Source organism: Spermophilus citellus, assembly GCF_964194105.1.
Source record: "Spermophilus citellus genome assembly, chromosome: 9".
NCBI lineage: Eukaryota > Metazoa > Chordata > Mammalia > Rodentia > Sciuridae > Spermophilus > Spermophilus citellus.
The window spans coordinates 84560935-84588904 of NC_138191.1; the positions used below are offsets into that span (position 1 = coordinate 84560935).

At 38.3% G+C, this 27970-nt stretch overlaps 1 protein-coding gene across 1 annotated transcript; it reads right to left on the reverse strand.

Annotated features, from left to right (window-relative positions):
• Positions 1 to 564: 564 nt before the first annotated feature.
• On the reverse strand, positions 565 to 27460 carry DYNLT5 (dynein light chain Tctex-type family member 5; the record flags this gene model as incomplete). The annotated part of the gene is made up of 5 exons (XM_081308789.1): positions 27339 to 27460; positions 25920 to 26039; positions 7694 to 7785; positions 1864 to 1988; positions 565 to 768 (listed from the first exon to the last, which is right to left on the reverse strand). The coding sequence occupies exons 2-5, from the start codon at positions 26033 to 26035 to the stop codon at positions 565 to 567; spliced, it is 537 nt and encodes a 178-aa protein (XP_081164915.1). The 5' UTR covers positions 26036 to 26039; positions 27339 to 27460.
• Between the last annotated feature and the right edge of the window lie 510 nt (positions 27461 to 27970).

Here is a 27970-nt window from a genome sequence, read left to right on the forward strand (position 1 = left end):
GCCCTATGGGACCATGGTAATTGTTATGAAGTCATTAATTCTACCTCAGCAGTTTCAACTGTCAGGTAAATGTAACAATAATTGCAGTTAATGAATGCTGCTCAATTTATTAAGTGCAAAATGAAAACCAGTATTCCTTTATATGCAGCACTGAGGCATATTAACATTTATCATTTGTGTATACCATGCTATTCTACTATCTTCTGTTGGCCAGGATTCATAGTCATATATTGCCAAAATTTCTCTTCATCAAAAAGGACTGCAGGAAATTCTAACTTTCTAGCTAAAGGATAAATAAAATAATTACTACCCAAAGTTTTATTTAATAAGAATCTATGTTTATGAAAAACAATCCAACAGAACCAAGACTTAGTTCCTGCTGTGGATAAACAAGACTCTCTTGTACACCCTCCCTGACCCTGATCCTTACAATGTGAAAAGGTTCAAAAGCTTCCAGTTGTTTGAAGTGTTAGGCTTAAAATTTTTGACAGTAACACTTTGTGTGTGCATAGATACAGCCCATTTCACGATTTGAAAAGAAAAATCAACATTTCTCACTTTCAATCACTCAAAGTAAACTGCGTAGACATTTGCAAGAGCAAAGAGAGAAGAATTTCTGAGAACATAGGATGAAACTGTATCACTTTTAGGATCCCAGAGGCATCTGCTTCCAATAAGTATGCTCTGACCATTCAGTTGTCCAATGTGAATCATTACAATTAGTTTGTACCGTGGAATCATCAATTCCTTGATCCGGGCTTTAATAACCTAGAAATTTTAAAAAAGAAGGGGTTCCTTATTTAGCCACATATTAAAATTCAGAAATCTCAATCTTTGTTATAAACATAGTGGATTTAAAAAAACAGTGTGATGCATCATAGATGCTTTCCATAGTGGTTGTAGAACTGAAGCTATGATTTCCTTTAGAACTGTCCTCATGTATGGGATGTTCAGGGGAAAAATCATAACATCAGCAATAAATCTACATTTTCTAAGGCACATGGAAAAACTCATTCAGGGCACATTGCAATTTAATTCTGTGTTCTTGAAAACCTAAATTAAGGTGTCGTCCCTTCAAGAGTGTTAGCACTAGGCTAGTCTAACTAGAGTCACACTGTCTTTCAGTTCTGAGCAGGAGTCATTCTCTGCAATCTCTTGTAACTCGAGCAGTCACAAAGGTTTATTAAATAGTTCACTAAAAACACAAAGCAGAGGAAACCATGCTAAATTGGTAGTAATTTTGTTTATAAAACTAGAAAGGATTTAGGGATCCATTGTCTATATTTAATGGCTCTTAAAAAGCTGCTATGGTGAAAAGAAAATGATGACCAAAACACTATCTTTTACAATAAAAATTTTTAAAGTGGAGTAGTTTTTATATATTTTGGTTCAAAATACATTGTTTTATCCATAATGAGGGGAGAAAGGGAAGAGAAGAATGGAAGAACTTAGGATTGGGCAAAGGGGAGTGAGGAGAGGGGAGGGAGTAGTGGGGTGGTGGGAAAGATGATGGAATGAGACAGACATCATTACCCTAAGTATATATACGATTGTATGAATGTGACTCTACATCAAGTACAACCAGAGAAATGAAAGTCTGTACTCCATTTCTATACAATGAATCAAAATGCACTCCAATATCATGTATAACTAATTAGAAGAAATGAAAAAACTACATTGTTTTAGACAAATGCTTGTTACATAACACATATATGGCATATGACATAATAAACAGTTTTAAAAAAACATAATTTTTAAACTACTACTGAAAGGTGAGTTTCCTTCATTAAAAGTGGAAGATGTGGTGTGCTTTCAGCAAATATTGTAGTTATAGCTAACCACTTAGGCAAATCACACATGTACCTCTGAAATTGTTTTAGTTATCTGTCTGCAGAACTCTGGTTCATATTCTTCTTTTTGCAGATAGTCAGTCAACACATCTTGCAAGATATGATTAACAGTGACCACAGGAAAATGTTTGGTAGGACCTGAAAATACACATGGAAGTTCTTTGTAAGAAGTAATTTAAAATCATATCCTCCTGCCCCATAGGCTAATCAGAGAACACTGAAAGATGGAGAGGCCTTTACTAGTCTGGTGGCCTCTATATAATAAGGAAGAAAGAGGTCCTAATGAGGTGTCCAGTTAGGTTTTTCTGGAGGAAGAAAAGAAGACAATACATCAGACTATGTACAGAGTGTGATTAACACTGACTTTGCAGATCTTTCTTCCTAGTTCCCATGCTGGTGACTTAACTTCAGTGTCAACATATTTCCAGTTGGCTCCCCAGCTCTTCCATCCTCTAATTTACCTACCACATTGCAATGAGAACAATTGCTTGAAACTCTGGACTCTGAAGTGATATTTCCCTCGACAAGTTCTATGGTTTGGCTCCTAACCAACCTATGGTCTCTGCCTCTCTCCATAGCCCCCATACCCATGCTGCTCCAGCTCCTGGGGCCCACCTGTCTTTTAAAGGATGCTCACGTGTCTTTTTTCTTGCACTTACTTTCAAGTGGAGCACCACTCCCCATCTGTGCATCTGAGAAATATCCACTCATATTTCAAGTCCAGCTCAGATGTCTTCTTCAGATAGACTTGAACCTCCCCTCAGGTGCAATTCATCCCTCCAGCTCTCCCTAATTTCCGCACACTGGTCCCTGCTGCTATACTGGCTCATCATCCACTTGATAATAGCTACGGCAAATCTGAGTTTCTCTCCAGTGAAATGGTAAGCAAGATTGGATTTTATCCTTTTCAAAGTCTAATTCAGTGCTAAGCACATAAATATTTAATGTATGATATCTGAATTTAAATAGAATTAAACACTTTATAGATAATAACCATCACACAAATAATGGCTACTTTTTTTTTTGCTAGTCATTTTCTATGTATCAGGCACCATGATAAGCACTTTACTTTTGTTTATATAATTGTTTATACATCTGAGCTGAATCTCCCTTGTTATCTCCAATACACAGGTCTAAGTTAATTTCATTAACCTGTCTAGAATCACACAATGGCAGAGCTGGGATGGACAGGTTTGTCTAATACTAGAGTTTATATTTTCGACCGCATTTAATTCACATTTAGGTCATTATTCCTGCATCCCTGGAATATGAGCCTTATGATCCCTCTGGTCATCTGCTCATGTCATGATATAACGTGGCAACTGTGTCAGGACTTGACATCTACACTCTGAGTCACTGCTGAATTGATAAAGATGAAGGAATGAGACTGGGAATCATATCCAATTCTCTTTTAGTAGTCATCAGTATCTATTAATAAGTTTAGTTTAATGCCTGTATCTGTCAGGGTCTAAATAAACATGGCAAACTGAAGTTAGGAAAATCCAGAATGATTTAATCAAGGGTCTGACGGGGTCGGAGGAAATCCTAAGGGATAGTGCAGTCCTCCATGGCCAGTAGAAGTGAGGATGTTACTCTCGCCCAACCCTTGGCTCGAGGAATCTGGGAAGGCAGTTCTTAATCCCATAACAGTTGTGTGGAGATGGCTCCCTTGTGAGCAGCTAGCCTCCTTTGGCTGAGATGAGCCCATGGGCAGGGATCCAGGAAAGTGAATTCCCAGGCTACACAGTCCTCCCTTCTACCTTCCTGCTGAAGTTTCTTAGGCTGAACTTAACAGAAGGGTGTAGTTTGTGACCATAGGCTAGTCACCTAAGGATCCAAAAATAGTGTTTTCACTTGGATAATATAGAAATTGCTCACTTCAATTTAAATCGTGGTGGGAAGTAAGTCTACACATGTGATACGATGACTCTGAGAACTAACCACTATTAAAACTAACCATTATTCAGCAGAAATCTTTCTTCTATGGAACAGACATGAGATTATCAATCTGTGAATGGCTTGCTCCTGCTGCTTGGGGTCAGAGATAGAGCAACACATGTAAGTACCCCTGTAAACTAGTTCCAATTCATACAGTTCTGTTACTTTCCTGTGGATCTTATAGAAAATTTCCATTTGAATATTCTTCGCCATCGTCACTCACATGGAACTTAGTTCTGCCTGGCATTGTATCTACTTATATGCCTGATTTCCTTTAGAAAATGGCAAATTCCTTGAGTGCAGGTATTTTGTCCTCCTAGTGCTCCTCTCTTCCTTCTGGGAACAATATCTTCCTTTCTGGGAACTGATCTCTTCATTCTCCACTCATGTGGCTCTTTAGGATCTACCTCTCACCTTCCATAAGCTCAAGTTCTTAGCATGGTTGATTGACTCACAGGTGACACTGCCCTGAGACAGACCAATTAGAGTCCTTTCTAATTAGACACTCTTATTTTAAACTGGAACTAGAAAAAAAAAAAAAAGAGTCAACCTCTTCCTTTAGCAGAAGACTTGTGAATCTTAGGAACTGCCAAAGGCCATATTTTTTCATTGTAGAAAGGAAGCCTGCACACAGGTTAGCACTAGAAAGAGAATCTGGGTGACACTTGAGTCCCTGTTCCCAATAGTTCCCATTGTCTTTCCAATGTTCTTTCCATACTTTGCTCAGTTTTTTTCCAATCCTATTAATAAGCTTCTATTTTGAAAAAATTTTGAAATATAGAAATAAAAATTTCTTTTCTTATTTCATTGTGGCCTTTCCCTATACATCCAGCATCATCCATTGCTTAGAGTGGGATGCTGAGATAGAGAGATAGAGATAGAGATAGATAGATAATAGATAGATAGAGTCAATGTTTGATTTTCAAATTAAGCTTCTCTGAAGTCACTTTCAGAATTGACTAGCTTTTCTTCTTTTTTTTAGGTAGCTTTTCCCCCAACTGTTTTAGAAATGTAAAGGCAAAGATGTGAAGAAATCATGACCAAATAAAATTAAAAATAGATTTAAAAGAGGACAGCTATAGTTAAGATCACTTAATATATCCAGGCCCAATTCTAAGCTGGGGTAATGAGAATTACAACATATTAATTTTTGTTAGGATTAAATGAGTTAAATATTTACAGTGTTTAGAACAGTTGTACCACATAATGAAACACTCATTAGATATTTATTTTATTGGTGTTTTGCTGTTACTGTGGTTATGGCCCTCTGAAGTAAGGGGTGGGAGAGGATGCGCCTTGCTGAGAAGACAGCAGGATGGGAGAGGAGATAAATATGAAGATAGTAAGGCCCCCAGGGTTGGGAAGGACCCATGGGGTGACACAGAGTCAATACTGAGAGATTGACAAGTTCTACCCAAGAAAATCTGACACCAGAGACAGGACCTGATCACTGCACCAAAACTGAGCTCCAGTGATCTTTGTCTCTCCTCTCAGTATGTAGGTTCTCACTATTACGCTGCTTCATTCTCAGGCAGGCTGTCTTCATGTGATTGCAAAGATGTGTAACAAAAGCCCTCATGCTTATAAACAACGTTTTTAAAGAATCAGGCACCACTTTAATCATAACTCCAGAAAAAGTCTCATGGAACACTTAATCTATAATCAATAGGAAGCTACATTGAATATCACAGGAGGCCTTTATTCTTAGAGATTATGGTATGTTTCTGGAGTCTGACACTTTCAGGAGCAATAGAAACCAACAGAGAAGCAATTCAAATAGATTAACTCATTTGATTCTCATAGACTATTATCCTTATTTACAGATGAAGAAACTTAAGATTCAAGGATGTTAAACACTTAACTCAAATATCATTTGCCTAGAATTTATCAAAACTAGAATTCAAATTTAGATGTATCAGATCCCAAGCCCGTGTGTTCTTCTGTACTCTTGTTTAGTAATTAGTGAAAAAATGCAAATTATGTTTACTTTAAAAAAAAAAAACTTTCTCCATTTCCTCTCCTACTTTCATGAATTACACTCATGTTGCACCTCAATTTTGGTAACTGTAATTGTTCAAAGAGAGGACAAACCTGCTATACACTTAAGATGTGTTTAGGCGATGCTAACGTCATTGGCTAAAATAAAAATTTAAACATGATAGAGTTGGTAGCTGACTGATTTCCATCCCCACTCTTCTAGCCAGTATTACATTGTGCAAATATGAGAAAATTTTACTAAAGGCTCACAGAGTACCTTTCTCATGCAAAATAAGCCCAGAAATAAGTAGAAGTGGAAATACAGTTTTGATTAAAATGGCTATCTGAATGCTTAAAAAAAGTGGATTGTGGAACATAAAGAGACTTTAATCATAAATAAATAATTCACACAGACTTTTATAAGAAAATATGGAAATATTTTATCTGTACTAAGCTTTTCCTGAAATTACTTTTCTAACTTGGTCCAACACCCAGTACTAAAACTGATAAGATAATTTAGTTTGTCTATTTAAAGAAATACTTTGTGAAAATGTAGCTTTACAAAGAAGAAACACAGGAATTCACATTTCAACTGCCTTATCTTTTTGAAATCTGATTCAAAGCTTTTCAGTGGGTGTAGCTCAAGGGTATAGGCCCCCAGTGCTTAAGAAGTTTTCGTTAGAAGTGGGGAAAAATCCTGATCCAAACTTCTCTCACCAAACTGAAAAGTCTAAGATAGCCAACTGGATTTAGGATTCAAATATGGCATCAGGATTCAGTTGTTCTCTCTCAGTTTCATGTGGAGTTCTATGTGAGGGCAAGATGGTAGAAAATACCACAGATCCTACATTTGTTTGGATTCCATGGCCTTATCTGCTTCTCTAACAGTTCAAACAATATTTCCTAAATTTAATCTCAGAAGTTTTTATTGGATTGACCAGGGTTACATGCCATCTATGAAGCCAGCGTTGTCACAGCAAAATTGTGTGAACAAAATGTAGTAATGGTAGTGGCTGTGGAACATCCCCAAGGAAAATTGGGTATTGTCACCAGAAAAAGTATAAAAGTGTATTGATGGCAGCAATATTAGCTAGTGGAAACCTAGTCGATTGACTAATTATGAAGCCCTATAATCCATGCAGTTTTAGAGATTACTGTCGAAAACTGCATACAGGATCTAGTAGGATGCGTTGGTAGTTTATAATTTTCTTGGGGTTAACTGGTTACAGATGGAATTACCCTGGCTCATGGGGCCTTTTTTTTTTCCTCTTGGGAAGTCTCTGTGGAATTTCTACAGAGCAGTAATTACACATAAATTCAGATAATCGTGGGCAGGTACATATTTAGAGAAAACAAGTAGGTCTATGAGAAACATGAATGGGAAAAGATATTTGCTATGGGCTCCACTTGGGAGTATAGGGGCAGGTGCAAAGATCTTTGTTTTCAAAGACCTGAAACCTCTGTGGTAATAGATAAACATCTCTGTCAACAGGGGACCACAAATTATTTGCTTCTGCCTTGAAGATTTTTCCTCCACCCATCAACAGTACTGGTTGGTTTTGTTGGATAAAAAACATCAATGCATATATCTTTCACTTAACTTGTGTGTGTGTGTGTGTGTGTGTGTGTGTGTAAAATGTATATAATAACTCCATCCAGAAATATCTAATGAAATTCTTAATTTAGTTATGTCAAACACACATCAATGCCTCCCAGTGAATTACTTTGTATTTAGGAAACACTGGTAAAGAAAAGCAGGCAATAAATGATGTTCCTGTTTTGCAGAGGAAGAAACTAAGGCAGCATCAAATTAATCAATTAAGGTTCTTATGCTAGGATTGAAGACAATGACAGGCTATCAGATATTATTTTAAGTAAACATCAGTTATCATAAGTTTATAAGAGGGATGAGTGATTAAGTAACACACCCAACTGATAGGTGTTCTCCATCTGGACTGGAAGGCGAGAGACCTCGTCACGTTGGCCTGGTTCATCCATATAAGACACGGTACTCATAGAGCTAAAAGCAAGGGAGAAAATACACTTTAACCACTCTTATTATAATAATTTTAAAAACCCATACTATTGCTTTAAGCTAATATATTTACAGAGGTAAATTTTTTTCTATGGAAATTTCAAGGAAGTCTTACATAAATATTCCAGGGACCTATTTAAAGTCTAAAACATGTTAGAGATGAAAACAACTGAGATGAAGAGAAGTTAGTTGGAGCAAGTATCAGTGAGTGGTTGAAGGCTGGTGGAGTTACCCAGGTCATCTGGCCATCCAGAAAGTGCTCCTGGGTTGCTGACTATAGTGTGATAGAGTGCCTGCTTCAAAAGCCACTGCCAATTGCATCTCTAACACAGATGCAAAAATATTCCTCAAAGTAGACAAAGCTCACAAGGGACTGGTGATATATAAGGGAGCTTAAAATGTTGGGAAACAAATCTGTGTATACATAGGGTATTATAAAAAGCTCACTATTATATGTTCCTACCAAATCCCTTCAGTATAAAGGAGAAAAATGAGAAACTTATCTATGTGGTGAAAGAAACCACAATTCACCCAAACTATTCTAAGTCAATAAGCATCAATCACCCTTTTCAACATTAAGAAAGAGTTTGGGCTTGGTTACCAAGGCAACCTGAGCTTATCCAGGTGCTAAATAGGAGACACAAGCAAAGGGGAGCCCCCACTGTCCCTCCAGCACTACTTTAATTCAGCTTAGCGCAGATGAAATTCAACTTCGAACTCTCTACCCCCAATTTCCTCCACCTGTGAACGTGGAAGTTGAGACAGATGTCATTTCAAAGGAGATGCTAGAATAGCATGTGTGAACAGAGTGACCACTTTTCTAAATAGGCTTTTTTTTTTTTTGCTTTAATTAAATGAGAACGAGATATCTGTTCTTAACCCTTTGGGGTTTTCCCTCTGTAAGGAGTTGAAATACTTAATTCTCAGCTCTGTGGAATTAATGAACTTCTTGCAAATTGATATTTTAAGGACAACATGGATAGTTTATCTGAAAAATCTTTTAATACAATACAATTTACAGGATAAATTAAGGTTTACTCAACCAGCCCAAGAAAGGGATGCAGGAAATACTGGCTCCTTTTTTCCCCACGTGGTGGGTTTCTGGATTGGTGATTTTCTCTTCTTTTTTATAACACCTGTGTGCCTCGGTTTTCTGCTGCCCTTTGAAGTAGCAAGCAACCTAATTGGCTCAAGCGGCCGCAGGTGTTGTGGGTAGTATCAAAGATGAACGTTTCTGCTTTGAAAACCCATATTGTATAAGCCCCTCTATTCTGAGATCACTCAGTGCACCCCAGAATGGTAGGTGCTTTCAGCTTTGCAAAACATTTCCCATCAGTTATCTCATTTTAAAACCTTCACAATATCCTGTAACATAAGCAAAGGAGTCATTATTCTACCCATTTCAGAGATAAAGGAAATGAAGCAAAGTGTTTAATGTCGAACATGTTGGGAGGAAGACAGATTTCAAATATTGAGCTCCCTATTGAGTTCCCAGTGACAAAGTCTCACATATGATGATATCTGACAGAATGAAAATAACTACTTGACATAATCAATTACTGTAATTGAAATTTATAAGCACGAACTTCAGAAGGTTTTGATAAAAACCCTATTTCTTTTCTTCTAAATACCATACTAAAAATTCAGAGACAGTGGTAAGTAGAGTTGGTACAAGACTCAAATTAGCTAGGGTGAATAGTCTAAGACTAAAACTAAGGCAAATAAGGATTTTTATAAACAAAAATCCTCACTATTGCTTTATTCAGACTTACTTGAAGATTAATAATCATATACTTCATAGTATCATTGCTATGAAATTAGTGTCATAAAGGGAAGCTTTAAAACTCTAATGGTAAAAAATTGGCATGCAAATAGAAAGTTTTACAGATTGGCTTTTTATGAATTATTGAAGATGATTTCATTCAGTACCTTTTTAATTTCCACAGTAGTCACATAAACAATGTATACTTGTAAAAAATTTAAAGCACATAGAAAATGACAAAGAAAGAAAATTATACAAAAATGACAAACCTCAGTGGTTACCTAACCACTATCAACATTTAAAAAAAAATCTTTTCAATGATAGATCTTGCATATGGAAATTGTAGCAGAGCTGCTGGTGTTATTTTATCTTCCCATTTGAAACTGTATCATGGATAACTTTCCATGTCAACAAAGAGTAGTGTGCATCAATATTTTAAACATCAAGACAGCACTTACCATATGAATATTCTGCACTTTGTTAACCATTTAGTCACTGGACCTTTTAAGTTGTTTCAAGTATTCCATTATCATACAAAAAATTGTAATAAGCATTGTGGTGTGGACTCCCATTTTCTTTCCAATGTTGTTCTCTCCTACTTTGGTTACAGAACCCTAAGTTTGTGAGAATATTTCTGTTTAAATTAAAGGTGAATTCTTAGTCTCTTTTTCTTATTGTAGTTACATGGCTTGAAATAATGAAATGCAAATGAAACTGTTAGGTGGAAATTTTGAGAAAGCTTTCTCAAAAACAAAACAAAGTGAATTTAACCAACAAAAACCTGGTTTTCCCCTCCTTGGTTAGTGGAATATGGATATGATGGTAGGAGCTCAGCAGCTTCTTGGTCCTTGAGATGACTTGTGGATCATATAGATCAGAATGACCAAAGCCCAGTTCCCTGAATTGCCTCCCTCCAGGCTTCTTTTATGTAAGAGAAAAATAAATTCCTATTTTATTTAGACTGCTGCTTGTTTTTTAAATAAATAATTATAAGAAGCATTAGGTGTAACTGACACAAATTCTAATTGATGCAGTTTGCCACTTTTGAGGGCAATGCTTCAAGCAATAGAATATGAAACCGGATGTTAATGTTGTGGAGGAGATGAGGCTTTGAGGGATAAGGTTTCAGATAGTTTGATGGAAACCTGGAAACCTTATCATGTTTAGTCAATTGTTTTCCATACCTTGCGAGGCTGCCCATGTCCTCATCAAGACTATAACTTCATGAAAAATTGTAAGAAAAATCTTACTTTTTAAAAACCGTGTGTATATGTGTGAGTGTGTGTGTGTGTGTGTGTGTGTGTGTGTGTGTGTTTGCTTGAAGTACTGGGGATCAAAATGAGAGCTTTACACATTAGCCAAGTGCTCTCCCACTGAGCTACACCCTAAACCCTATTTATGGTATTTTTGAAAACCCAGATCTGATAGTTCTGATATCTGAATGAGATGGATTAGAGAAAGAGAAAAAAAGAAGAATGAGCTGAATTAAAAAAAAACTAAGGTATTTAGTCCTTGAGAAAAGAGTTAAAATATTAAAAATACTTGCTATGTGGGCAAATAACATTCAACTAGAATATGGGTGTGGCAAATTTTTAGAAATGAAAGAGTTCCTATATTTTAAAATTGGGGGATTTAGTAATAAGTTCAGAACACTGACTTAGGAAAATGTGGATATATTTTCTACCAATAAATAGCTTCACTCAAGCCCTTTCAAATCTTTAAAGATAAAACATGAGGTACTCCAGAAATAAATTACAATTTTAATTATTAATGGTATATATATAATAAATGTATATCATCATATATGTATTAGATACCTGTCACAACATTGCAAGTTGAGTGGATGAATTTCAGTTGTCCCATAAAATTTATATCAAAATGTATAAATTTGATACAGAATTCAGTGAATGCTGACAATTGTATGTGCTACTATGAGAACAGTTAAAAATTAGCTTTCACGGAGAAAGAGCAATTGTACAAAATAACAAACTTTAGCTCTTACATTGTAGCTGGCTGACTTTGGAAATGTCTCATACTAACCTCTCATTATTGCTGAGAGCAATATGGCTTTGAACCTGTGCATCCATCCAGGGCTACAACAGAGGTTCCATCAGCTATCTTTGACCCTCACCTCACCTCTTGGATGAGCTTTAGCTCAATGCCCTTCAGACACTAACTCTCTTTTCTCCTCACACATTCACAACTACTGTGTTTTGTGGTTTCTGCAGCAAGGAGGCAAAAAAAAAAAAAAAAAAAAAAAAAAAAAAGAATGTGGAACTTATTTATTCTTTGATGAAATTTATTTTCTCAAAAACATGTTGCAAATTTTCTTACTGACCCATCCATGGATTACATAGACTACAAGGCCTGTCTTATTGCTATGACTGTTGGAGACAGTAACAATACCTTCAATTAAATATCAGCAGACACCATAGCATCTATTCTTATTGAGATCTCCCTTTCAGATATTTTCACTGCCATTTTTTTTTAAATGTCTGAAGCCGACTTTAATTTTTTTTTTAAATGTCTGATTCACTGCCATTTTTCAACATTTATTTAGTTATTTAGTGACACATAAAATTGTACACATTTGAGTATCACATGATGTTTTGATACATGTTCTCATTGTGTAATGTTCAAATCAGGGTAATCATATCTACCTTTTCAAACATTTATCATTTCCTTGGATGAAAACATCAAAAATTCTTTCTCCCAGCTCTTATTTCTTTTTAAGAAAAACCTACAATACATTATTGTTTACTTTGAAGTTTTGAAGCTGAAACAAGAGGTAACTAAATGTCAGAAGTATCATCTCTTCCTTGTCTTTGTAAATAAGAAATGCCTGGAGCCACCATCTCCTTAGTGGTATCATTAAAGTGGGCCTTCTTTGGGCTGGGGATATAACTCGGTTGATAAGAGTTCTTTCCTCCCATGCACAAGGCCATGGGTTCAATCTCTAGTAAATAATAATAATAATAATAATAATAATAATAATAATAATAATAATAATAATATGAAGTGAGATGTTTTTTGGAGGGGACGGTCTGGTGAATGGGGGAAGTTATTGCTAAGGTCATGTGCTGCCTCCCAGTGGAGAAATGTCAGAGTGCACAGAGAAAAAGGCTTCAGGTTCTAATTTATATTTTTGTTCTTTTGATTTTTTAAAAAAATTCATTCAAGAAGTACTTTTTGACCACAATGTATTAAGCAAAGTGGGAGTTAATGGTAATACAAGAAACATTAAACCCATTTTTAACAAATGTGATGTAGAATGTAAGATAAAATAAGCATAGAAAAATCCTTTTCTTGGGAGTTCAGTAAGTTTACTGAATTTTGGTGTAGTTTTGGGGTGTTTTACTCACATTATTGGTGAGGTGATGGTAAAGGATAGCTGAGGAAACTGATGCTGCAGCTCCCAAACGAGCACACAAGTTCAAAACCACACTGTACCCAGCAATCATCAGAGAGGTAATACTGGGATTATGGGTGCCAAGGTTACCTCTTTGTTTCTATGGGATCATCAAGAAGGGGCATGGCCCATCATAGCAGATTTCCTTTTTTTTTCCTTTTATTTATTTATTTTTTTATGGTTGTTCAAAACATTACAAAGCTCATGATATATCATCTTTCATACATTTGACTCAATTGGGTTATGAACTCCCATTTTTACCCCAAATACAAATTGCAGAATCACATCGGTTACACACTCACATTTTAACATAATGGCTTATTAGTGACTGTTGTATTCTGCTACCTTTCCTATCCCCTACTATCCCCCCTCCTCTCCCCTCCCATCTTCCCTCTCTACCTCCTCTGCTGTTGTTCAGTTCTCTCCCTTGTTTCCCTCCCCCTTTCCCCTCACAACCTCTTATATGTAATTTTGTGTAACATTGAGGGTCTCCTACCATTTCCATATGCTTTCCCTTCCCTCTCCCTTTCTCTCCCCCCACTTGTCTTTGATTAATGTTAATCTTTTCCTCATGCTCTTCCTCCCCGTTCCGTTCTTAGTTGCTCTCTTTATATCAAAGAAGACATTTTGGCATTTGTTTTTTAAGGATTTGCTAGCTTCGCTTAGCATAATCTGCTCTAATGCCATTCATTTCCCTGCAAATTCTGTGATTTTTGTCATTTTTTAGTGCTGTGTAATACTCCATTGTGTATAGATGCCACATTTTTTTATCCATTCATCTATTGAAGGGCATCTAGGTTGGTTCCACAGTCTAGCTATTGTGAATTGTGCCGCTATGATCATTGATGTGGCAATATCCCTATAGTACAATCTTTTAAGATCCTCAGGGAATAGTCCAAGAAGGGCGATAGCTGGGTCAAATGGTGGATCCATTCCCAGCTTTCCCAGGAATCTCCATACTGCTTTACATATTGGCCTCACCAATTTGCAGTCCCACCAGCAGTGTACAAGTGTACCCTTTTCCCCACATCCTCGCCAACACTTATTGTTGTTTGACTTCATAATGGCTGCCAATCTTACGGGAGTGAGATGGTATCTTAGGGTGGTTTTGATTTGCATTTCTCTGACTGCTAGCGATGTTGAGCATTTTTTCATGTACTTGTTGATTGATTGTATGTCCTCCTCTGAGAAGTGTCTGTTCAGGTCCTTGGCCCATTTGTTGATTGGGTTATTTGTTATCTTATTATCTAATTTTTTGAGTTCTTTGTATACTCTGGATATTAGGGCTCTATCTGAAGTGTGTGGGGTAAAGATTTGTTCCCAGGATGTAGGCTCCCTATTTAACTCTCTTATTGTTTCTCTTGCTGAGAAAAAACTTTTTAGTTTGAGTAAGTCCCATTTGTTGATTCTAGTTGTTAACTCTTGCGCTATGGGTGTCCTATTGAGGAATTTGGAGCCCGACCCCACAGTATGTAGATCGTAGCCAACTTTTTCTTCTATCAGACACAGTGGCTCTGATTTGATATCTAGCTCCTTGATCCATTTTGAGTTAACTTTTGTGCATGGCGAGAGAAGGGGATTCAGTTTCATTTTGTTGCATATGGATTTCCAATTTTCCTAGCACCATTTGTTGAAGATGCTATCCTTCCTCCATTGCATGCTTTTAGCCCCTTTATCAAATATAAGAAAGTTGTAATTTTGTGGATTGGTTTCTGTGTCCTCTATTCTGTACCATTGGTCTACCTGCCTGTTTTGGTACCAGTACCACGCTGTTTTTGTTACTATTGCTTTGTAGTACAGTTTCAACTCTGGTATCGCTATACCTCCAGATTCACACTTCCTGCTTAGAATTGCTTTTGCTATTCTGGGTCTTTTGTTTTTCCATATGAATTTCATGATTGCTTTATCTATTTCTACAAGAAATGCTGTTGGGATTTTGATTGGCATCGCATTAAACCTGTAGAGAACTTTGGATAATATCGCCATTTTGATGATGTTAGTTCTGCCTATCCATGAACAGGGTACATTTTTCCATCTTCTGAGATCTTCTTCTATCTCTCTCTTTAGGGTTCTGTAGTTTTCATTGTATAAATCTTTCACCTCTTTTGTTAGGTTGATTCGCAAGTATCTTATTTTCTTTGAGGATATTGTGAATGGAGTGGTTTTCCTTATTTCCATTTCAGAAGTTTTGTTGCTGATATATAGGAATACCTTTGATTTATGAGTGTTGATTTTATATCCTGCCACTTTGCTGAATTCATTTATTAACTCTAGCAGTTTCTTTGTAGACCCTTTTGGGTCTTTTAAATATATTATCATGTCATCCGCAAATAGCGATAATTTAAGTTCTTCTTTTCCTATTTTTATGCCTTTAATTTCTTTTGTCTGTCTAATTGCTCTGGCTAGTATTTCAAGAACTAAATTGAATAGAAGTGGGGCTGGGGATGTGGCTCAAGCGGTAGCGCGTTCGCCTGGCATGCGTGTGGCCCGGGTTCGATCCTCAGCACCACATACAAACAAAGATGTTGTGTGTCCGCTGATAACTAAAAAAAAATAAATATTAAAAAAATTCTCTCTCTCTCTCTCTCTCTCTCTCTCTCCTCTCTCTATCTTTAAAAAAAAATAAATTGAATAGAAGTGGTGATAGAGGGCATCCCTGTCTTGTTCCAGATTTTAGAGGGAATGCCTTCAGTTTTTCTCCATTTAGGATGATACTAGCCTGAGGTTTAGCCTATATAGCTTTTACAATGTTGAGGTAAGTTCCTGTTATCCCTAGTTTTTCTAGTGTTTTGAACGTAAAGGGATGCTGTACTTTGTCAAATGCTTTTTCTGCATCTATCGAGATGATCATATGGTTCTTGTCTTTAAGACTATTGATGTGGTGAATAGCATTTATTGATTTCCGTATATTGAACCAGCCTTGCATCCCAGGGATGAATCCTACTTGATCATGGTGCACAATTTTTTTGATATGCTTTTATATTCGATTCTCCAGGATTTTATTGAGAATTTTTGCATCCAAGTTCATTAGAGATATTGGTCTGTAGTTTTCTTTCTTTGAAGTGTCTTTGTCTGGTTTCGGGATCAGGATGATGTTGGCCTCATAGAATGAATTTGGAAGAGCTCCTTCTTTTTCTATTTCTTGAAATAGCTTGAAAAGTATTGGTATTAATTCTTCTTTGAAGGTTTTGTAGAACTCTGCTGTATACCCATCCGGTCCAGGGCTTTTTTTGGTTGGTAGTCTTTTGATAGCTTCTTCTATTTCTCCCTTTGTTATTGGTCTGTTTAAATTGTGTGTGTCTTCCTGACTCAATCTGGGCAGATCGTATGACTTAAGAAATTTATCAATATCTTCACTATCTTCTATTTTATTGGAATATAGGGTTTCAAAATACTTTCTAATTATCTTCTGTATTTCTGTAGTGTCTGTTGTGATATTGCCTTTTTCATCCCGTATGTTAGTAATTTGAGTTCTCTCTCTTCTTCTCTTCGTTAGCATGGCTAAGGGCCTGTCGATCTTATTTATTTTTTCAAAGAACCAACTTTTAGTTTTATCAATTTTTTCAATGGTTTTTTTTTGTTTCAATTTCGTTGATTTCTGCTCTAATTTTAATTATTTCTTGTCTTCTACTACATTTGCTATTGTTTTGCTCTTCCTTTTCTAGGTTTTTGAGGTGTAGTATGAGTTCATTTATTTGTTGGTTTTTTTCTTTTTTTGAGGAAAGAACTCCAAGAAATGAATTTCCCTCTTAAAACTGCTTTCACTGTGCCCCATAGATTCCAGTATGTTGTGTCTGTATTGTCATTTGTCTCTAAGAATTTTTTAAATCTCCTCCTTTATGTCTTCTGTAACCCACTGATCATTCAGTAACATATTGTTCATTTTCCATGTGATGTAGGATTTTTCCTTCCTTCTTTTATCATTGATTTCCAGTTTTATTCCATTATGATCAGATATAGTGCATGGTATTATCTCCACGCCTTTATATTCATTAAGAGTTGCCATATGGCATAATATATGGTCTATCTTTGAGTAGGATCCATGTGCTGCTGAGAAGAATGTGTATCCACTTGATGATGGTTGATGTATTCTATATATGTTGGTTAAGTCTAGGTTATTGATTGTGCTGTTGAGTTCTATAGTTTCTTTATTCAGTTTTTGTCTAGAGGATCTGTCTAATGGTGAGAGCAGTGTGTTGAAGTCACCCATAATTATTGTGTTTTAGTCTATTTGACTCTTGAACTTGAGGAGAGTTTGTTTTATGAACGTTGCAGCTCCATTGTTTGGTGCATACAAATTGATAATTGTTATGTCTTGTTGGTGGATGGTTCCTTTTAACAGTATATAGTGTCCTTCTTTATCCCTTTTGATTAACTTAGGTTTGAAGTTGATTTTATTCGATATGAGTATGGCCACTCCTGCTTGCTTCCGAGGGCCATGTGAGTGGTATGATTTTTCCCAACCTTTTACCTTCAGCCTGTGTATGTCTTTTCCTATCATATGAGTCTCCTGAAGGCAGCATATTGTTGGATTTGTTTTTTTGATCCAGGTTACTAGCCTATGTCTCTTGATTGATGAGTTTAGGTCATTAACATTTAAGGTTACAATTGAAATATGATTTGTACTTCCAGTCATGTTTATTTATTTATTTATTTTAGTTTGGCTAGTTTTTACTTTTTGGTTATTTTCCTCCCCCTTTACTGAGATACCTCCCACTGTTAGGTTTGGGCACTATTTTTCAATTCCTCTTCTTGTAGTATTTTGCTCAAAATGCTTTGCAGTGCTGGTTTTCTGGCTGCGAATTCTTTTAGCTTTTGTTTATCGTGAAAGATTTAAATTTCATTGTCAAATCTGAAGCTTAATTTTGCTAGATACAGTATTCTTGGTTGGAATCCATTATTTTTCAGCGTTTGAAATACATTGTTCCAGGATCTTCTTGCTTTCAAAGTCTATGATGAAAAATCAGTCGTTAACCTAATTGGTTTCCCCCTGAATGTAATCTGCCTCCTTTCTCTTGTAGCTTTTAATATTCTCTCCTTGTTCTGTATGTTGGCTATCTTCATAATTATATGTCTTACAGTTGGTCTATTATGGTTTTGAATGTTTGGGGTCCTGTAGCCTTCCAGGATTTGGCAATCCATTCCATCTTTCATCTCTGGGAAGTTTTCTAGAATTATTTCATTTAATATGTTGTCCATTCCTTTGGTTTGAATCTCTATGCTTTCTTCTATCCCGATGACTCTCAAATTTGGTTTTTTTATGACATCCCATATCTCTTGAATAGATTGCTCGTGGGATTTAAGCATCTTTTCTGTGTTGACTATATTCTTTTCAAGTTGATAAACTTTGTCTTCTTTATCTGATGTTCTGACTTCTAGTTGATCTAGTCTATTTGTAATATTCTCGTTTGAGTTTTTAATTTGGTTTATAGTTTCCTGCATTTCTAGGATTACTGTTTGATTTTTTTTTTAAGATCTCTATCTCCTGGTAAAGCTCGTTCTTTGCCATTTGAATTTGTTTGTTTAATTCATTTTCAAAATATACTTTTATTGCTTGGACTTGCTGTCTCATGTCTTCTCTAGTATTCCTTTCCATCTGAGTTAGGTATGCCTTGAGTTCTTTCCCTATCCCTCTTTCTGATGCTTCTAGGTCCTCCTGTAGAATTAAGTTGTCCTGCATTGTTTGTACTCCTTTTTTCCCTTGTTTTTTCATGATGTTCACGTTACTTTCCAACTCTATTTGATTGCTGTGTTTCTGCTCTCTTCTATAGATTTGTTTTGGTTTTGTATATCTCTGTTGTCTCTCCTTTGTGATGGTAGACTATGCCTGCTAAAGTGGATTCCGCTGGGAAGGAATTCCGACGGCCGAGCTCCAGTGATGTCACCTCTCTGCTATGGCGGGCCCCAGGCTCCTTGCCGGGGTGTCCGAATGGGGGGGTGGGACTGGACTGTCTCTGGTTGATTTCAATTCCCAGTCGCCGGCACGTGGGCGGTCTCCAGCCGCCCAGTTGCGTGGTCGGTCGCTGGCGGTCAGGCGATCTCTAGCCGCCTAGTCTCGAGGGCCTGGCCTCTAGTCCCCTGGTTTCTCCTGCTAGACCAGATTTCCCCTGAGTGATGCCTCTTGGCAGTTCAAACTGTACTCTGGGCCTGCTGTTTGTTGGGCGTGGAGGGTGGCTATTGAGAACCCCCCCCCCGCACTCTATTGTTTTGATTTTTTCCGCTTGCCCCTCCCCCAGCGCTGGCTAGACAGGTTTCGTTTTTGCTGCTGATGGGAGGGGGAGTTGAAGGTCAGGTGTCTCTAGTTTTCCCTGCATCTTTATGCAGGCTCGCTCTGATAATCCCTCCCCCGGAAAGCCTAGGAGAGATTTTATGCGAATTCCCCGCTGTATGGGAGATGAGCTGGGTAACACACACCTGTTTTATTGTTGCAATCTGTCGGAGAGTGGCGGTGGTTACTTCAGCTCTCCAAGATGGTGGCCGCTGGTTTCCTTGGTGGAGTTTCCGTTGTGGGGGATAGAACTGTACCGAACTCAGCCCGGGGGTCAGTGAGGGCTCAGCCGGCATGATTCCACAGAATCTGCAGGCACGTTTCTCCCTGCTTGCTGGTCGCTTCTCGGCAGCGCCCCGCCGTCAGTCAGCCTGGATCTCCGGTCGCACAGTTGGCTCGCGTTTGAGACTCAATTACTGGACCTCGGTGCTGGAAATCCTTCCTCTAGGTTTCGGTGCACCCCCCTTTTGCTGTAAGTTCCTAACAAGCTAGTTTTTTGTCGTTCTAACTCGTTATTCACCTGCGCAGTGGCGCGGTATACGGGGTCTGATACACTCTATTCGCGGCCATCTTGGTCTCCTGATAGCAGATTTCTAACACAGATGAAATGGTTCATTTTCTTTTGAATAGATGTATGATGGAATGTTCAGCATAGAGGCCAAAAATGTGTCTTGTATGAAACATTTGAAGGAGCACTTTTCTATTTGCCTAAATACATCTTGTGCCTACAAGGTAAAAGTCCCCAGTCACCCTGGACTTCATATGTACATGGATCTTTGAATCTAACTTTTCTGTGAGCAATAGAAGTTGCTTGTTCAGGAATTAACATAATGCATTAATTATTTACTTGATGATCAAAAAACACTTATTGAGGGATCATTATGTGCCAAACACTATTCTGGATCTTTGGGATACAGTACTGGAACAATCTAACTAAGGTCTCTGTCCTCATAGAACTCATTGTAATGAGGCAAGAAAGATAGTGGACAGTAAATACTAAACAGTTAAATTATGTATTGTATGAGGAGACAACTGCACAGGGAAAAGTAGATCAGATTACAGGAGTTTGGGTGTTGGTGAGGGATAGGGTGCCTGCATGCAGTCGTCGTCCTGCTTAAGGATTGAACCCAGGGGAGTTTAACCACTGAGCCACATCCCCAGTCTTTTTTTATATTTTATTTAGAGACACGGTCTCACTGTTTTGCTTAGGGACCTCGCTAAGTTATTGAAGCTGGCTTATAAAGTTATGATCTTCCTGCTTCAGCCTCCCACACCACTGGGATCACAGGTGCCTCTGCTCTTGGCCTGAGTGCAGTTTTAAACCAAGTGGTCAAGGCAAATACTCAAAGGAGGCAAATACTCAAAGGAGGTGAGGAAATGAGCCATGTGGATGGCACAGGAAAAGTATACCATGGACAGAGAACAGCACATGCAATAGTGCTGAACTGTGGATTGAAAGGGTCCACAGGCCAGAGTAGTGGGAGCTGAAAAAGGATGATTACAAAGGATGGTAGCCAGATCATGGTGGGACTTGTGGGCCATTGTGAAAACTGATTTTGGCTCTGAGAAAGCTGAGTGAATAAGGAACACACAGATAGCTAAAATTTTGAAATACTGTTAGATGTTTTTGCTGAATAGATCGAAGACTTTTATTCTCACTTGTTCATTGTCTTTCCCATCAGATTATAAACTCCTTGCAGATACTTGGTATTATTTTCCTTTCTTATGCTTTGCCGTTTGAATGGGTGCAAAACGGTATCTAGTTCTAATTGATATTTTACTGGTTTCAAGTGTTCTTGGGCATCTTTTCATATTCTGTTTAGCTTTTTAGGCTTTGGTTCTGAAAACTGTTATCTCCTTTGTATAAAATGTATATCCTTTTTATTGTTAACATGCAAGATTTTTAAACATATATCTCCTACCATTCTATTAACTGTATCTATTATATCCTTTACTAAACAGAAATGTTAAATTTTATTGAAGTTATATTTATCAAACACCTTTCTGCTTTACCACTTGATTCTTCATGTTGGGATCTTGTTGAAGATAACTTTCCTTACTCCTAGAACACAATATATTATTGTATGCTTTCCTCAGTTTGCTTTATAGCTTCTCTTCCATATTTTCTCCCAGTACCATCTATCAGAAAAACCACCATTTCAGAAAATATCCATAATTTCCCCATTTACAAAAGTAAGTGGAGGATAATCTAATAATCTTCTCCATTTAACCCACAGGTCAGGCACATGGATATTGTATGTAAAATGGCTTAATTACCTGTAAAGTACAAAACTAGCTATTGTTGTGGTTGGATTTGGAAACATGGCCATTTTCATTTCTCCAAGTTTCTCTCTCTTCATGGGGGGAGCTATATCTCAATCAGATCCTGTTGAGGCATTAGTTTGATGTAGCTGGAAATATAATTAGGTCCCTCGCTCTGATCAAATCTCTCACCTGGACACACCATTGCTCCAAAGCAGCTCATAGTAGTGTGGGTTAGAATCACAGAACAAATTCATCACATTTAAGATCACTTATTCACTGTCTTTCCCATCAGATTATAAACTCCTTAAGAGCAGCGATGGTTTCTGTGTGGTTCATAAATGCTTCAAATGAAGTAACGAACACAATTCTTTCTAATTTGTTCACTTTTACTGGAAAGACCTCCCCTACTGTGCAAAAGAGTTACCAGGTGGCTCTCCATTCACTAGAAAGATGAGTTTTTCTCATTTGGAACCCCATAGTTACCTATCTTTTAAACATATATCTAACAAGTGGCACAATAATTGGCACATGGTAGAAGCTCACTAATCCCTGAATAAATAAGTGAAAAAGTACAGAGTGTGGCCCTCAGTAGATTAAAGTGGAGAACACAGAAAGTTCTGGTTACATAATATCACTGTAACTTTGGTTTGAGGTAAAAGCCAGATTCTTCAGCCCCTACCCTTCACCCTGAGCATCTAGAAGGACTCTAGTTTTCAGAGAAAGTAAGTCTGGATAACATGTCACATTATCCTGAGAAGAAACTTGACCTCACAGCTTCTGTTTCTATTTTAGGAACACATCTGTTCAAACTCGGTTCCATGTCTGCCAAGGCTGAGCTTCTAGCCAGAAAGACAGCATTGTCTGACCCAGGGATGGGAGACAGAAGGTTCTGGTGAATAAATGGAACAGTATCATTAATGCAAATTACACATGTATTGCCAAATTTTCTGGGAGTGAAAATACTTGACTAATAAGAAAAAGCCTTTTTACTACTTGCTAATTCTGTAGCTTCAGAGCCTCAAACTCTCTAAGTTTGTTTTCATTTGTAAAATGGGGAAGAGAGTAACACCTATCTTTATAGAGCAGGAGTTGGCAAACATTTCTGTAAAAGGCCAAATAGCAAGTATTTTTGGTTTTGCCAAGGATCCCTATAGGTTTTGTCATGGCTGCTCGACTCGGCCATTACAGTGTAACAGCAGCCAGAGACAACACAGGAGTAAGCAAGTATGGCTGTGTTCTGATAAGCTTTATTTGTGGACACTGAAACCTGAACTTACTATATTTTCATATGGACATAACATAGTGTTCTCCTTTTGAGTTTTTTCCAACATGTAAAACCCATATCTCGCCAGGAGACCACACCAAAACAGGTGGCTAGCTGTACCTAATCCTTATCTGTAGCTTGCCAACCCCTGTTTCAGAGCCTCTGTAAGGCATAAATGAAGTCCATGATAAGGACTCAGTGAATGCTAGAGATTGCCACCATAAGTTATTTAAGTGAAAAACAAACAGAACTCAAGTATACAGATGCAATTTGATGACAACTATGTAGGTATAGAAAGAAACTGTGTCAACAGTTAAGATGTTGGGTTGAGGAGGTCCAGCTTAGGAGGTTTCTTCTTTTCTTTAATGAAACATAAAATTTACATTATAATAAAACCAGAAGCTTCAACAAAAAAGACCCAATCCAGAGAAGAGTTGACGATAATTTTGTCAAATATAAACTCAATCTTTCTTTCACAACTGGAAGGCACTCAGATGTTGGTTACTCCCAGGATCCCTTTATGCACAGGTTACCACCGCAGAAGATGGTGGACAGAGAACCAAAATGGAAGGACTAACTCTGTGCTCCTTATACCACACCCAAGGAGCAGCCTGCCAGCAGCCCCACCTACTCTTTTCTGTCTTCCTTCTTAGTATGATTACTGCTACAAAGGCGAGAAGTGCACAGTCTATCAGAGGAGACAGATGAGAAGATCTCTAAATACAGGTTCTTGTAGAAAAGGAAAGCAGCAGGAGAAAAAGAAAGAGCCTCCAACTTAGTTTGGAGGTGGTGGTGGTCATGGTTGGGTAATTTGAGAGATTTTTTGGAGGGGTGGAGATGGAGTTAAGATCTAAAAGAAGGGAAGAGGGAAGCTCGAAGAGTGTAAGAACAGCAATCTAGGCAAGGAGTGGGATTGCACCACAGTGCAGCAGCATGGGGCAATGGCCACAGGCCAGACAGCAGAGGGATTGCTGATAGTGGCCAGAGGGTAGGATGCTGCAGAATGTTGGGGAAAATGCTGCCTTGGGAATAGGCAGGGATCTGTGGACTCCAGATGCCATACTTATGTTTTGTTCTGTATCCTCATCTTACAAGCCTAGGTTATTTCGCAGTAAGAAAGATGTCCACCCAATAGTATTAACTAGGGAAATGAAATGAGATGAAGTCATAAGTCCTCAGGATACTTCACGATATGCTTTATGCTGTTGATTTTTTTGGAATAATTTTCAAATGTAATGCTTTTCTATAAGGCATTGTAAAGCACTGCAATTTCAAACAATACCTGCATTTGATAGCCACTGAGCTTCTGGAATTTTTCTAACAGTGGGAGACTTATATCATGAAGGAGGATCAGCTATTCTGACTGAAGCAGACCATGGGATGGAATGTAGAATGAGAACTGGGATGATGGCTTCCTAAGCAGTCTGCATTGCAAGGGGACTTGGACGCTGTTCATTGGCTGTTTAAGGAAAAATGTGCAAGTAGAAGATCCATTTCAAATGTTTTGTTTGAGAGTCCAAACAAAAGTGAGCGCTACTTAAAAGTAGTTGTTAGATAAAAATCCAATGTGTTGGAAAAAAATAGTTTTTGCATTAAAAAATTTAATTTCAATTTATGCTTCATCAATAATGGGTTAAAAAGTGATCTTTAATTCTTCAAGATTCAAGAAACCCTGCATCTATATGACTTTCTAATGTGTTTTGATAAGGATGAGGTAAATGAAAACCCTGCAAATAAGGATGTTAGGTTAGTCTTTGAATGAGGGCATTTTTAAAAATTGTGGGGACATTATATCAGATGATTATTTGAATAGTTTCTTGGTAAAAGTCAGTTGAATTTAAGCAATTATTTTAAAACAAAATTTTAAAAGACTTTGTTTAGCTGAGCACAGTGGAACCAACCTATAATCCCAGTAACTCAGGAGGTTGAGGCAGGAGGATCTCAAATTTGAGGCCAGCATAAGCAATTTAGGGAGATCCTGTTTCAAAATTTAAAAAAAGAGGGTGGGGTTTGAGATGTATGTAGCTCAGTGGTAAAACACACTTGGGTTCAATCCCTTGTATTAAAAAAAAATAAAAGACTTTGTTTACTTAAATGTTGGAGGTAGCAACCAGAATGGTTTAGAATTAGAAGCAAAAGTTAACTATTCTTCCACCTAAGTTTCTGACAAATGCCAGGACTGCTCTTCCTTTATATTCATTTTTCATTTGCAAGTGAGGGAGATTGCACATGTAATCTACGAACTTCTAAGACTGAAGGTGTTTCTAAGACTGAGTTTTAAGTGCACTAAAAGATGCTGAGAATAGAAAGCTTTTGGTTTCAGAATTCCAATTATTCTAATTCTTCTAGTCTCTGTTTTGCTAACAAACCAGCCCCCACTTCCCAACCATGGGGATTAATATACCACATCCTTTGACCCTGTGGAGACTGTTAAGAAGGAAAATCTATTACATAGATTATTGACTGTTGCATCAGATAATTTGTTATTTTCTTGCCAACAGTGGTCAAAATGGAGTGCCACGAAATTCATCTTTTTAGCAGAGTAAATGCAGTATGTAGCAAGAACAAAACAAAGTACTCATTATCCTTTGACCCACTAATTATATTGTTGAGAAATAACCAAGCAGAAAGATATTTTATGGTGAAAAAGAAAAAAAAATGCCAGTAATTTGAAAATGGTTAACTAATCCAGAATTTTATATTCATAAAAGATGATACAACCATTGAAAAGGATATTAAAAAAAAACAGAAAAAAATGATACGAAGACCATGAAAATACAGCACAAAATTTGTACTAAATAATAAGTATATTATATATGTACATATTGATCCTAAAAATGCACAAAGTGCAGTTGTGTGACATGGAGAAGAGGAATTCAAGAGACTTGTAAGGGCGGCTGGTGCAAATTACATGTAGCGTTTCTCTTGGGAACAGGGTTTTTCAGGGTAATCTGTGAAACAGTACAAATGCTGATAGGGTCAACATGTCACTTAAGCTTTCCCTCTTTTTCTTAAGGCCCCCCAAAATAGCCTTGTATTTGCCCATTTTCTCTTTTCATGTCCCCCAGGACTTTTTTTTCCCCTGCTGATGAACATTAAGGACCTTTTTCTTCAATAATTGAATTTAAGTCATTAGACACCCATCACTCACTCTCTGGTGCGCCCAGGACCTTCCTTCCGGCGGAAATCATGACCACTTGGAGAGTCCACTCTCCCCCCTTTCCTCAGAGTACGAGCAGCTTTGTCCTTAGGGAAGTCTGACATCATCACACTGTATGGAAGACAAGTTGTACAAAATGGCAAAAGAAATATCTGAAAACCTTTTAGTTACCCAAATATTGTGCATAAATCCTTTACCCAGCCTTTTAGAATGGCCAAGTGAGGTTTCCTCAAGAGCAATACATAGTGTGTGTTGATATTCTGGTCACTTATAACTGGAAATAGAACTCTGAGAACTTATATTTATGCAACAGTATGTCTAATTCACACAAGTAAATATTAAATTGCAGAACTGGTGAAGAGGAAGAAAGTAATTGAAAAAAAAAAAAAAAAGAGCCACGTGTAGAAGATGCTATTCCACACCAGAAGTCTGTATTTTTATTATCTCCACATTTAATCTTCGCAAATGATTACTAATTAACACGTTGTTGTTGCTATAAGATTAAAATGAACTGACTTCCCCTAAGAGCTGTTGTTTGTTTTTCTCTATCAAAAGCGGTTTATTTTGTAAAGGGTTAACAGGACTTAACTTCAATGAAGTGATTTATTGGAAAACCTACCTCTTTCTCACAAAGGCTTATTTAAAATCTGGAAGCAGTGGACTTCCCAGGCTTGCACCCTGACTGTGATGCTCTCTCTGCCTACCTCTATTCAGGTGTTCACTGAAATTATTTCATAATCTGTGCATCTCAGAGCCCTAACACTGCGCTAGGCAGGAACAGGAACAGGCAGGGGAGTGTGAAGGGCCAAGATCACGCCGCACATTCCAGTATCCTCAGTGGGAGTGTGCCTGGGCATCTGAGCGGCCTGAGCCCGGCTGGGCCTATGTGGATGAGGCATGAGTGCCCCTGCAAGGGGACTAGGGATGCGGAGAGAGAAACACAGGCGGCCAGATGACGGGAGTCGTTATGTTCAGCTCCAAAGTCAGAGGAAGCCATCGCCCTCCTTAGGTATTTCCCAGCTGCCCCGCAGGCCGCGCCCACCCCGGGAAGACCCCACTTGGAACTTGGGTTGGAGGTCCCCAGAGGTGCAGCAGCTGGCCACAGGAGGACCACCTGGGACTCGCGCTGCTTGGCTTTCTAGGGGTCGCCGCGCTGGGCAGCTCCGCGCGCGCGCGCGCGTTGAGCATCACCTTCGAAGCCCATGCACTTAGGCGGGTGGGGTCCTAAGGCCCGGACCTATTTCCAGTTCCCAGATTTAGGGTCACGTTTTCTTATTTGTTGGAAGAAAGAGGAAAAAGGTAGTGGAGATATCCGGGTCATGGAAGGCCATTTCTTACTACTGAACCTCTACCTCTCCAACCACTTTTCCTCCCCTCCAGTCCTGTGCACTGCAGAAAGTGCTCCCTTACCTATAGCCCAGATAGGGTGGCGAGAGCTGCTCTGCAGGGGGCCACCTGGACCTCGGCTCATTCACTGCGGGCACGGGGCAAGCAGCCTGGCTCTGTCTGCCAGGTCTCCCTCTGCCAGCGGCTGCCGGCGCACTCCCCCTGGACTCCGTGACTGGTCTCCAGGGTGACCTCCTCAAACAATGCCCTCCGCCCGCCCCGCCAGACTTGGCCGCTATGTGGTACTCTGAGCCGCTGCTCTAGGGTTGTAGACGGGGCCACCCCGCAGTCCACTGCGTTCTGGGATTGCAGAGATTTGGCACTAAAGACGCCTCTCCATCTTGTTCCCTTTTCCGCGGTTGTCAGGGGTAGAAATAAGAAGTGCTGCGGGATTGCAATCAACACCCCCCCGCCCCGCCCCTAAGCATCTTCCCCCTTCAAGGCACAAAGGGTTGATGACAAGGGTAATTGAAACTTTATCTTTGTCAGAGACTGTTTGGTTTACTCAGTTGTTTCAGCAACTTTATCAAGAAAGGATTGTTCTTCCTTTACAGAATTAGAAAATTGAGATTCTCTGATGTTAAGTAATATGCCCAAGGGCTCCCCTGGTATTAACACAAGGTATTAACTGCTGCCTGTTAACAATGCTGGGGCAG